General features: G+C 37.0%; 1 protein-coding gene across 1 annotated transcript in view; it reads left to right on the top strand.

The window, feature by feature from the left end:
* DYNC1LI1 (dynein cytoplasmic 1 light intermediate chain 1) overlaps positions 1-13,159 on the top strand; it is a 37,112-nt gene that overhangs the window by 18,877 nt on the left and 5,076 nt on the right. Inside the window, exons 3-10 of the mRNA XM_045436429.1 lie at positions 2,827-2,943; positions 3,669-3,899; positions 6,242-6,411; positions 7,400-7,493; positions 9,868-10,003; positions 10,612-10,723; positions 12,689-12,748; positions 12,985-13,029. Of these exons, the coding sequence (XP_045292385.1) occupies positions 2,827-2,943; positions 3,669-3,899; positions 6,242-6,411; positions 7,400-7,493; positions 9,868-10,003; positions 10,612-10,723; positions 12,689-12,748; positions 12,985-13,029 (965 nt within the window). The remainder of the gene's footprint in view (positions 1-2,826; positions 2,944-3,668; positions 3,900-6,241; positions 6,412-7,399; positions 7,494-9,867; positions 10,004-10,611; positions 10,724-12,688; positions 12,749-12,984; positions 13,030-13,159) is intronic.

Genomic DNA, 13,159 nt, shown 5'->3' with positions numbered 1-13,159 from the left:
GATTAGTCCAGTGAAATGAATTGATAAAATTCAAATTAGCAATCAATATAACAAATTTTCTGCAGAAATTAAATGCCAGTGTTGGGTTTAATAGAAGTATTTATATATTCTCTTTTTTACTGGTTAACTTTATTATTTCCATTTAAGCATGATGGATCATCATGGGTATAATCATTGGCATTATCATAGATATTACTATTTTCAATCCAGTCTGTTTTTTTTTTTTTTTAACGTTTATTTATTTATTTTTGAGACAGAGAGAGACACAGCATGAACGGGGGAGGGGCAGAGAGAGAGGGAAACACAGAATCGGAAGCAGGCTCCAGGCTCTGAGCCATCAGCCCAGAGCCCGACGCGGGGCTCGAACTCGTGGACCGCGAGATCGTGACCTGAGCCGAAGTCGGACGCTTAACCGACTGAGCCACCCAGGCGCCCCCAGTCTTATTTTGACGGACCATTTTAATAGTACTGCAAAAATAGTGCTGAAAAAGAAGTACTCATTTAATGACAAGTTCTTCATTGCCTTTTTAAGGTGACAGTTTTTGCTATGAAGTGTTGGAAAATAGTTCATAAAAAGAACCAGTCTTGCCAGTTCAGTTGAATATAGTACTATCTTCTGTGGGATACTTTAAGTTTGACAGGTCTGTGTGTCTTGTGTCTGTTCTGTCTGCATTACTTGGCCTCAGCTTGTCACCAGTAGGATTATAAACACCTATGCAGAAGTGACTACTGCAGTCTGTGGCAACACTTAGATATAAAGATGGTCATTCAGAAGATCCAAGACTTATATAGTTTTTTTAAGTTTAACGTGAAAACAATTTTTAAATTTTCAAAGAACTCATGAATGTTCTCCAGGAATAAGTCCTTAGATCTAAGAAACTCACATTTATGAGTACTATTAACATGATACTGCTAATAATGAGACAAGTTCACGGGGCACCTGGGTGGCTCTGTCGGTTAAGCGTCCGACTTTGGCTCGGGTCATGATTTCGCGGTCCATGAGTTTGAGCCCCGCGTCGGGCTCTGTGCTGACAGCTGAGCCTGGAGCCTGCTTTGGATTCTGTGTCTCCTTCTCTCTCCCTGCCCCTCTCCAGCTCACACTCTGTTTCTCTCTCCATCTCTCAAAAGTAAATAAACGTTAAAAAAATTAAAAAAAAATAACTAAGTCCATGAGATGGTAATATGTAGTATTTAAATAGATTTATGATATTAAAAAATCTTCACCAAAACATCAAATAGTAGCCAGCCTAGTTTTAAAGTCTTTAAACTTTTGTCAAGTTTAAGTCACATAATTTCTTGCTACTAATATTTCTATTAAGTCCTTTATTTTTTTATTTTTTTAAATGTTAATTTATTTTGAGAGAGAGAGAGAGAGAGAGAGAGAGAGGGCGTGCAAGCGGGGGAGGGGCAAAGAGAGAATCCCAAGCAGGCTCTGTGCTGTCAGTGCAGAACCCAACATGGGACTCAATCCCACGAACCATGAGATCATCATGTACCTGAGCCGAAATTGAGTCAGATGCTTAATCCGCTGAGCCACCCAGGCACCCTTTAGGTTGTTTGTTTTAATTCCACTATCATTAACATAACAATGTTGTATTAGTTTCGGGTGTACCATATACTGATTCAGCAGTTTTATACATTACTCAGTGCTTGTTATGATGCATGTACTCTTTTATTCCCATCACCTATTTCACCCATCCCCCACCTCCTCCCTTCTGGTAACCATCAGAACCATTTGTTCTCTGTGGTTAAGAGTCTGTTTCTTGGTTTGTCTCTCTGTTTTTTTTTTCTTTGCTCGTTTGTTTTCTTTCTTTAATTCCACGTGTGAATGAAATCATACAGTATTTGTCTTTCTATGGCTTTTTTCACTTAGCATTATACTCCAGCCTCCATCCATGTTGTTGGAAATGGCAAGATTTCATTCCTTTTTATGGCTGAATTATATACATACACACCACATCTTTATCCATTCATCTATCGATGGTCACTTGAGCCACCTCCATAATTTGGCTATTGTAAATAATGCTGCAATAAACCTAAGGGTGCATGTATCCCTTTGAATTAGTGTTTTTGTATTTTGGGGTAAATACCCCATAGTGTGATTACTGGACGGTAGGGTAGTTCCATCTTAAGCTTTTGAGGAACCTCCATACTGTTTTCTACAATGGCTGTACCAGTTTGCATTCCCACCCACAGTGCATGAGGGTTACTTTTTCTCTACATCCTTACCAATACTTGCTGTTTCTTGTGTTTTTGCTATTAATGTTTTTTCAGTCTACATTTTATTTTTGTCTGTTCTACGTTCCCTGTACCCTTATTCTTATTCAGTTCACTACCTCTACCCCTCCTTATTAATATTTCTTACAACTTCATGGTTTTGGTGAGGCTACAGCCACAATTCCCCGCCTGGTCAATTTTGATGCATCTTCCATCCTCCATGAGTGGGCCATGGGTGGGCACATGACCCAAACTGGGCCAGTTAAGAGTCTTTACCTGAGATTCTTCAGACTGAAAGCCAATAGAGAGAGGGTCTTTTGTTCCTTTTAGATTAAACTGGGATGACATAAAAGTTGAACTTCGTGAAAAATACCCACAGAGGAAACCATCTGTAATAGGATAGAACTAGACTTAAAAGGAAGGGCAGAGACACCAGGACAAAGAATCCAGGAGGGGAAGTCAGCATCTTCAACTTTATAGTTACCTAGATATCTTTCATCAAATTACCCTTTTGGTTGAAGCTAGTGCCAGTCGGGTTTTTCACTTGACACTAAAAAGCATCCTTAAATAATCCATATTATAATTAAAAAGGATTGTCCTTTTTTACAGGTGAAGATGGAGCTGGAAAAACAAGCTTAATAAGAAAAATTCAGGGAATAGAAGAGTATAAGAAAGGAAGAGGATTGGAATATTTGTACTTCAATGTTCACGATGAAGACCGAGATGGTGAGTGTCATTTGTATGTAAACCAAGTTTCCTGAGGCCTTTCTGAGGTTGCACTGCCTGCTCATTTAGTCTTTGACTTTTCTTAGTGTGTCCTCTTTTACTAGGAGTCCTGCTGTGTCATGCCACTTATGTGTGGACATAACTTTTATTGGCTTGGGATTGGAATTCTTTTAGTGGTATTTTTTTAACATCTTAAGATATTCTGGTGTTCAGACTGTAGCTTCCTTGCCATCCTTCAAGAATCTCGATTTTTCAGTTCGTTTTCCCTCAAATAGTGAAATAATAGTATCCTATGGTTGTTTTCCCAATCCCTTTTCACCTTCTCATTTTTGACACAAAAAATGTCATCTGCCTCCCAGCTTTTTTCAATCTGATCAGCTGTTCTTTTCTTGTATACATCACATGCCTTCTCATTTTTGCGTATGACATCCTGTACATGCATGGCTCTCTATGCTGATGGTAAGAATAGAAACATGTTATTCAGCCTGTGATTTGGGACTGAAAAACAAGAAGTAGAGGCTGCTGGTGTTTTGTGTTGGCAGTTAGATTATTTTCCTGAAAATTTGTTAGGCCTTTATTAAATTGATAGATGTGATCTAAGGAGTTGAACCTTGTCAAAGGAGCCATCCTTTGTGGAGATGCCCTAGAATACCAAGTAGTATTGTTAGTTGGATAATGACATAACTTAATCCAGTTGCCTTGGTAACTTTTTTTGTCTCTTATAGATCAAACAAGATGTAATGTATGGATCTTAGATGGAGACCTGTATCACAAGGGCCTCCTGAAATTTTCACTGGATGCCATTTCTCTGAAGGACACTCTAGTTATGCTGGTTGTTGATATGTCAAAGCCTTGGACTGCTTTGGATTCTTTACAGAAATGGGCAAGTGTTATTAGAGAACATATTGACAAGTTGAAAATTCCTCCTGAAGAAATGAAAGAAATGGAACAAAAGTGTGAGTAGTCTAGAAATACGAATATAGATTTCAAACACCTGATATCCTAGCTGTTGTAATTGTTAGCAATTTTTGACTTTGAGTAAGATTCAATGAAGGAAACATAATGTGACTACTGTTTTTGAAATTTAATTTGATGTGCTAGGTTTTAATGTAGTTTTAAATTGGAAACCTGTACTATATATAATGGCAGACTCCTTAGTAGAGGTGCCTTTTCTCCTTTGCCAAAGGGCCATAAATGTTCATTTGGGAAGTAGATTTTCAGGATTAAAAAGATTTGAATCTTTCGTCAGCTGTTTATTTTCAGCGGTTTCATTTCTTGGTAAATAAAGCACTCTTATCAACGTTGTCAACATGAAATGTGCCCCAAAAATGTTAACAACGTAAATATAAAAATGTTAAACTGGTTTTATGATTTACAAAGTATATATTTTGTACATACCCATGTAAATTGGAAGTTTTCAGATAAATTATGATAACAAGGGTTATCTCTAACAAATTGTAAGTTAGTTGTCACAGTTCTTAATTTCATTGAGAGTTCTTCATTTGCCAATGCCTTTGCTTAAGAAAATATGCAGATGGAATCTGCTTTTCTTTGTTATTGTTGACTGATAATAATTTTTAGAAGAAGATTAACAGCTTACTGGAATTTATATGCAAGGAAATAGTAGAGACTTAGGAGAATCTGTGTCCTAAAGTCCTGAAAAAGATGTCTAACTGCTTTTAATCTGCACCTCTCTTTCCCTGTTTGGCCATTGCCTATAGGTCTTTTTTTTCCCCGCTAAGTTTATACTACGGTAGTGGTTCTCAGTTTATGGTCCCAGGACCAGCAGCATCAGTATCAGTACAGCTGGGAGTTTGTCAGAAATACACATTCTTGGGCCCCACCCCGGACTACTGAATCAGTTACTCTGGTATATGCTAAAAAAATCTAACACTGTTAGATTTCACCCTTTGATTTGGCGGGTAATAGCTACCAGGTCTGCTAGGGTTGTATGCATGCCCCTGTGTTCTTGAAGGAACTGTACTCAACTATTCAAGGTTCCCTCTTCCTTGACCCCATGTAAGTTTAAGACCATTTTCTTCTTTATGATTCCGTATAGAATTCCCTCGTATACATGGGGTGCTTGGGGGCTCAGTCGGTTGAGCATCAGACTCTTGATTTGGGCTCAGATCATGATCCCACGGTCATGGGATCGAGCCTCGCGTTGGGCTCTGCACAAGCATGGAGTCTGCTTGAGATTTTCTCTCTCTCCCTCTGCCCCTCTCCCCTGCTCGTGCACACACTCTCTCTCTCTCTCTCTCTCTCTCTAAAAAATAAAAATTAAGAAAAATTTAAAAAGAATTCCCTCATATACAGTTTTAATCCTATGCTGTGAATCATTTGTTTCCAGATTTGTTATTTTGCTTTTAAACATGGAAAGCAGCCTTATATAGAAATCCTGTATCACTGATTATTTCCTTGAGAATTCCTTAAAGAGTAATCACTGAGTCAAAGTATACATTGTTAAGGTTCTTAATACATTTACATTGAATTTTTGTTAAGTGAAGGTTGTGACAGTCTTGCAAATGAGTTCTAAAAATTTATCAGCGCTGGTAATATCATTAATTTTTACCAGGGTTACAGAATGAATATGGCCCAAGATTGTACCTAGGTGAAAAGGAGAAGACCTGAGTAAAGAGCTTTAGAGAAAGGAAAGTAATATTAGAAAGTCATCTAGGGGCGCCTGGGTGGCTCAGTCAGTTAAGCATCTGACTTCGGCTCAGGTCATGATCACATGGTCCCTGGGTTCAAGCCCCGCGTCGGGCTCTGTGCTGACAGCTCAGAGCCTGGACCCTGCTTTGGATTCTGTCTCCCTCTCTGCCCCTCCCCTGCTTGCGCTCTTTGTCTCTCAATAATAAACAAACATTTAAAAAAAATTTTTTTAATAAAAAAATAAAATAAAGTCATCTAGCTCTTTTAAATTGTGGAGCACCCCCCACACACATGCACACCCATTTTTTTATCCTTTCAGTGACCTTTGTGAATTAGAGAATATAGAGAGGCAAAGCTAGAGTGTGACTTGCCCAAAGTAATTTGCCCAGACAGAACCAGCTTACATTGAACCCTACTCTTTGGAGCCTACTCAATTGTTGTACTCTGCCTCCTCATAATTAATGTGAGTCTGGTGTTTCTTTTCTGTCTTTGAAACAGATTTCTCAAACCCTTCTTGTTTCTTCTCTTACATAACACTAAATACAAACTCTCATAAAATACGTATTTAGATTATGGCAGAAAAAGCTACCTGCTGAAATAAAGCAATTTCTAAACCATGTATTAAATTATTTACTTTGATTTTCAGTGATTAGAGACTTCCAAGAATATGTAGAACCGGGAGAAGATTTTCCAGCCTCTCCTCAGAGAAGAAATACCGGGTCACAGGAAGATAAAGACGACAGTGTGGTTTTACCTCTGGGTGCGGACACACTTACACATAACTTGGGCATCCCAGTACTAGTAGTTTGCACAAAGGTTAGCTTCCTTCCTAGAGATTCTACTACTGGTATTAACCGTGGATGAACAACCATTTTGTTTTCCAGCCTTCTTTTGGAGTTGGCACATTAGCTTTCCTAGATAATTTTTCTTAACAAATAGAAATAATAGTTTAAAATATGGAATGATAATCACATGTTGATTTTGTGATCTTAATCATAGTGCCTTTGAAAGAAAATGTTACTTCACATACTCTGCTTGTGATTGAATTTCATATTCTTAATTTCAATTAGACTTCATTGTACAGTAAGTTGAGTAGAAATAATACAGGTAAGATGATAACTTCACTATTAATTTTTATAAAATGTATTTTTCCACATTAAATTGTGATACACTGATATCCTAGTATCAGAAGATTATGTATTTAAAATCAACTTCAATGTCTACCACCACTCATTATGTAAAGTTGATATGCAGTTATCAAGGGTGTTTTATTTATTTACTAAAGAGGTTGTGATAGGATTGCTATTATCAAAATTCTGTTAACTAGTTCTGTCACTTTGTACACTTTATAATAAATCAAAGAGGGAAATAGGGAAATGTACAGACTCCCTGGATATAAAGAGTGTTTTATAGAACTAGAATAGATTTTCGATCTTAAAAACTTTATTTAGGTCATAAGTAGTTGAGTCAGCAAGTATGAGCATCCATTTGTTTGTCCTGTGAGTCTTCATTCTCTATGTACTAAAACTTTCTCTTTGGTATTTTTGCCACATTCAATGTAACATGGACATTAATACTTTTTAAAGAAATAAAATGATTCCTTAGTCTTATCTCCACCTGAAAGAATCTTAGACAGGAGTAATTGATGTTCTGATATTTTGATGGTCACCATATCAGTGCGATAGTTTTGTGATATTCCCCCACCCAAAACTGAACTATCTAAATCATTATATTTAACTTTGATTATTTAAAGTTAATGCTGTTATTATTGGGGTCTTTTTTCTTTTAATTATTTTCTCCACAGTGTGATGCCATTAGTGTATTGGAGAAAGAACATGACTACAGAGATGAACATTTTGATTTTATTCAGTCACATATCCGGAAGTTTTGTTTACAGTGTATCCTTTTACTACATTGATTGGTGCAGTGTACCTTTCCTGTTTGCTTATTTCAGTTAAGGGAATTAAATTGATGGACTTCAGAAATTCCATAAGCTTTTTTCCTCCTGCTCTGGTTAGGAATTTCATTTTAGCTCCCAAATCATTTATATCTGGGTATTTTGAGCTATAAAAGCAAGTGTTGAAATCTATTAACTTTGGTTTGCTGTGTTTTAAAGTACTGTGCTTAAGAAAAGCAACTATTAGTCTTTTGTGGAAAATTCTAATGAACTGGCATTGAAAACATTCTGATTACAAAGCAGGATTCATTTATCGGGAGTGGCGGTGGGGCAAGATCAATATTGAGGTTTGTGTTCTCATTTTTAATATGTTCAGTGTGTTACCATCTCCACACATAGTCTAAAGCAGTGGTTTCTAAATCTAGCTGTGCCAGCTAAGGCTTGCTGAATTGGGACATTTCAGGGTGAGGCTGAACAATCTGTACTTTTAAAAAGCTTTCTGGGAGATTTTGATAATCACAAGGTTAGGAAACCTGTAAGGAATCTTGTGTAGGTTGCAAGGATTAGAGGAGCCACTGAATAACAGACACCAGCAAAAGAAGGATAAAATGAGGGTTGTACATGAATGCTTTTAGGAGAATTTGCTGTTGAAACCGTGGTCACAGCTTGCGTGCACTGAGGAGAGCTGTAAGGTCGCTTGACACTGGCACTTTCCCCTCAGTCCTTTGTCTCTCCACGGCCCTTTCTTTTCTCCTGTCACATAATGGTTGACTTGGGTTGAATTAAAGGGCATTTGTTTACATAAAGAGTCTTTTAAAACCTTTGTTATTGAAGATTAGCAAATTTAAGAAGTCGTAGTCTCTTTAAACATTTATTTAATGCTGTTCTTGAAAATATACATGCAGGTATGTAATCAGGAAGGAGACTGTCCACTAAAATAATCACAGACCTTTAGTAGAGTCCGTTGATTTAAAAAAAAAAAAAAAGAAACACTGGGTAGCTCAGTCAGTTGAGCATCGGACTTTGGCTCAGGTCATGATCTCATAGTTTCTGGGTTCAAGCCCTGCATTGGGCTCTGTGCTGACAGCTTAGAGCCTGGAGCCTGCTTCGGATGCTGTCTGTCTGTCTGTCTGTCTCTCTCTCTCTCTCTCTCTCTCTCTCTCTCTCTCTTTCCCTCCCCTGCTCATGCTCTGTCTCTCTCTCAAAAACAAACATTAAAAAAACAAATAATAAAAATTTTAAAATTCAAACTGTGAGAAATCACTTCAAGATAGTGAGGTGCATGTGTATGCACGTGTGAAGGCAACAGTTCAAAATCATCTTAATTTTTTTAAATGTTAATTGCAATGCAAATTTTCGCATTCATAAATCGGTTCTCATGAGAGATCATTAATGAAAAGTTCACACAGTTAAGCTTTTACTTAAGGTTAGGATGTTTGTTTCTACCAAGTTTTATGACAAGTCATTTTTAGCAGTACTATTAGATTCATAACCTTCGGTTCATGCACTAGAAAATACAAGTCTTCCAGTTCAGAAGTAGAAGTTCAACTATTCCCAGCATCTCCTCTTGGTCTAAGTTATCATCTCTCTTGGGACACAGTGGCCGGTGTTAGAGCATGGTCCTTAGCTGTGGCCATAGAATTTCTGATAGCCACTCTAACCATATCATCTGTCAGTAGTCACATTACCCCCTTTTCCACAGGCCTTTCTTGATCTTTGGATCTACTGTATCATTTGGATAAAAGGTCGAAGTTAGGGTCTGCTTTGATTAATACATCCTCGTGAGGTTGTATTACCTCAAATTTTGGTCATGAAATCTGTTTTCCTTGAGTCATTCCTGAAAGTTTCTTGGTGGTACCTATTGGTTCGTCTTTTCTCCTTAGTAGGTCTCCTGAACTTTGTCCCTAAAGTCCTAATTCCCGGGACTAGTGAAAACCATAAGACACACTAGCACAAATCATCTTTTTGAAAAATGCAAGCCAAACAGTCGTTGATAAGTAATATCCATCCTTCATGAAGTTTAGGAAGGTTAAAAACAAAACCAATACCTCTTCTCTTGCTTTAAATGCAGAGATAGTAGTAATGTCAATATTAATCAATTTACCTTTACTTTCTTAAGGAGATTTTTGCCCCCCTAAATCAAGTCGATTGTGTAAAGATTGTTTTATTTGCATTTTAGTCTGTATGTATTTTACACTTTAGAAATTTTTTTTTTTTTTATACTTTTGAAATTCTTGACTACCGTATAATGTATCTCTGGGAGTTATTTTTGAAACTAATATGCATATAAATGCAAATGTTCAGCTGAGAACACAGAATTTTATGGCACCTGTTCATGGAGTTTGTCCAAAAATTTCTTTAATGGTATTATTCAGATGGTGCAGCACTTATTTACACTTCAGTAAAAGAAAACAAAAATATAGATTTAGTATATAAATATATCGTTCAGAAACTGTATGGATTTCCCTATAAGATTCCTGCTGTTGTTGTGGAAAAAGATGCAGTATTTATGTAAGTATACTTTTAAATATATTATTTTATCGTGTATTATTGCTGCAATTTGATGGTGAATCCTCGTTTTCAGTTTTGAGGTGAAACCAGTAGACCTTTCCATGATGAGTAGATGAGAATTTGTTCCTAGATTGTTTTATTTATAACCCATCTTGATCTATTTATCTTTGCCTTTGAGAATTACTGCTGGCCTGAGTCTTTTCCAAAGGCCTTGCTATTATATATAGCTAAACTGTTGAGTGCATATGTTAATATACTTACTTACTCTTTGATTGGTTTTGATAAATAAAGGAGCCAGTATATAATCTAGACATGCTTTTAAAAAGTTCTGTGAATACATTGAGAGAGAATAATAATTAAGCAAACCCCCCCCCCCCAAAAAAAAAAAAAACAGCAACAAAACTGCGTTTTTAAAATCAGGAAGATGGAGAACCTTTTTAGGTGAAAAGTAGTAAACTATAGCTTGAGCATGACAATAAAAAGCTCATTAATTTTTCATAATTGGTCAGATTTGTTCCCTTTAATATGATCATGGATTTAATGAATGACTCTATATGTATATATATATATGTGCATGCTTGAGATTTGTCATGTGCATTTCTTTCCAGCCCAGCAGGGTGGGATAACGATAAGAAAATAGGAATATTACATGAAAATTTTCAAACATTGAAAGCAGAAGATAATTTTGAAGACATTATAACCAAACCACCTGTCCGAAAGGTAACAGTTTTAGTATAAAGTCTCAATATTTAGCTTTTTAAACCAAAGGGGGGAGTCCGTAATTTTAAGATTATAGATAGAAAGGTAAGGGGGTCCTTTCCTATCAAGAGGGTTTCTAAGTATAATGTGGGTGTTTCTAATGTTCAGTTCAAAATAAAGATCTGTGTTATCAAAACATAAATCAGCTATTCAGTTACAGAATTCTTACTGAGCCTTTGGCATATTAAAAATACTAGTGCAGATTCCACATTCTAATGGAAATCATGGATTGGTGTGAGTAGTGAGTATATGGATCTTGAAAAGTTTGAATAGGTTGATGCTGTGAGCCTCCAACCTAGAACGCAGCCAGGAGTCGAGCAAACATTGGTAGGATAACTTTATTAGCTTCTATTTGTTGAGGCAGTTATGGGATCTTCTCTGTAGCCATTAGTTACCTGTGCTAGCCCACAGCTGTCCAGGAGTTTCTGGCTTAGTCTTAACTGTTACATGTCATTTGTATGACTATTAAATCTGCTTCCAGAAAGTACTTTCTTTCACATATTTTGATTTCATGTGAAACAATATGTGATGTTCTATACTTAGATATTACAGGTGTTTCTGGAAAGTTGTATAAAAACAAGTGTTTACTTACAGTATTTCTCAGTGACTTACTTGGACATGCTTCAGGAAAAAGAATTTTGATTTATATAATGAGATTCTTTCTTAAAAGTCCAAGTATTGATATTGAGTATCTGTCTTCTCTTTGTGGGTAATTAGAAATAAGAAAAGTAATGATAAATGAAAAATCAATTGGCATGGTATTTGGTTTGAATGTCTATTAAAAGAAATGCCCACATCAAGGTGGGGGAAAAAAAGAACGGTTTTTCCCATTCTCTCTTTGACCAACAGAATTGTGCTGTAAGTTGTTTTTATTCACCCCACAAATATTTACTGAGCCACTGTTGAGGTACGAGGTGCCAAATGTCATGCGATAGTAAATCCATGCACCTATCAGTTCTCAAGCGCTGATAAGTCCTGTGGCAGTAAAGCCAAGTAAGGGGAGAGGGAGTGAGAGCAGTGGGGTGGGGAAGTGAGCTGTTGTGGGAAGTTTAGGGAATGTCTCTGATAAGAGGGGAGAATGCTGTGTACAAAGGAAGCAGAAAGTGCACGTGCCTCAAGGCAGGAGTGGGTGAGGAGGGCAGAGAGGCTGGAAAAGAGTGAAGAGGAGGGCCAGAGTGGCAGGAGGTGGGAAGCAGTGTTAGGATCTTGTAGGGTCTTCTCATTTGGCTGGAGTCAGGACTTTGGATTTCATTCTGAGTGGGATGCGATCGGAGGTGGGGGTTGAGCAGAGGAGTGATGTAATCTGCTTAACCTTTTGAAAGGATCACTCTGACTGCTGGGTGGAAAATAGACCATGGTATGCATTGTATAGAAATAGTAGAAGGCAGGAGATACTTGTGCTGCTTTTTGCCTAATTATTCAGCAGGTAGAAAAGTCATTATGTTTTTGTTTCAGAGAAACCAGGGGCAAGTTGCTTTTCACTCAACTGGGATATTAGTGACCCTCTTAAAACACCAAACTGTTGGTTAGCATATTTTATAAGCATGATTAACATACCTATGACTCTAAGGTTGTGCTGTCCTGATACAGTAGCTACTAGTCACATATGGCCTTTAAATACATATTAAGTGAAACTAAATAAAATTAGAATTTCAGTACCTCCGTCACAGCCACATTTGAAGTGCTCAGTAGCTACAGGTAACTGGTGGCTACATTGGACAGCACAGAGACAGGAACATTCTTACTGTTGCAGGTAGTTACTGGCCAGCTGCACTGTAGGGGCTGGGGCAGGGCAGCTCACTCGTGTAAATGTAGGTAACGTTTATACTGAATTTTTTTTTTTAATTAGTCTAATCTAGAGAGTATGTGATTAATGATTTTAGCATAATATGTTAGACTTGCTCATTTATGCATTGCTCATTTCAGTTTGTACATGAGAAGGAAATTGTGGCAGAAGATGACCAAGTGTTTCTTATGAAGCTACAGGTAGGTATGAAATTACATCAGAAGCAGATTTAGTATGGTTAATGGGTAAACTGTTCATTATATGTGTGTGTGTGTGTGTGTGTGTGTGTGTGTGTGTATGTGTGTGTGTATATGTGTGTGTGTGTGTGTGTATATATATATATATATATATATATTTTTTTTTTTTTTTTTTTTTTTTTTTTAAATACAGCAATACATGCTGAATGCCTAACCTAGAACTCTTTTGTGTTTTTTAGTCCCTTTTAGCAAAGCAACCACCAACTGCAGCTGGAAGGCCTGTGGTCAGTATTACAGATTTGGACAAAATTACTAAAGTGCAGTACATTCTTGGTTTGGCTTTTTTTTTTTTTTTTTCTTAATCGTATACATGTCTCATATGGGTGTGCTTTGATATAAACTTGAGTTAAGAAT

This window comes from Leopardus geoffroyi, chromosome C2 (assembly GCF_018350155.1).
Source record: "Leopardus geoffroyi isolate Oge1 chromosome C2, O.geoffroyi_Oge1_pat1.0, whole genome shotgun sequence".
NCBI classification, from domain to species: domain Eukaryota; kingdom Metazoa; phylum Chordata; class Mammalia; order Carnivora; family Felidae; genus Leopardus; species Leopardus geoffroyi.
This window is presented reverse-complemented; position numbering and strand designations above follow the sequence as displayed.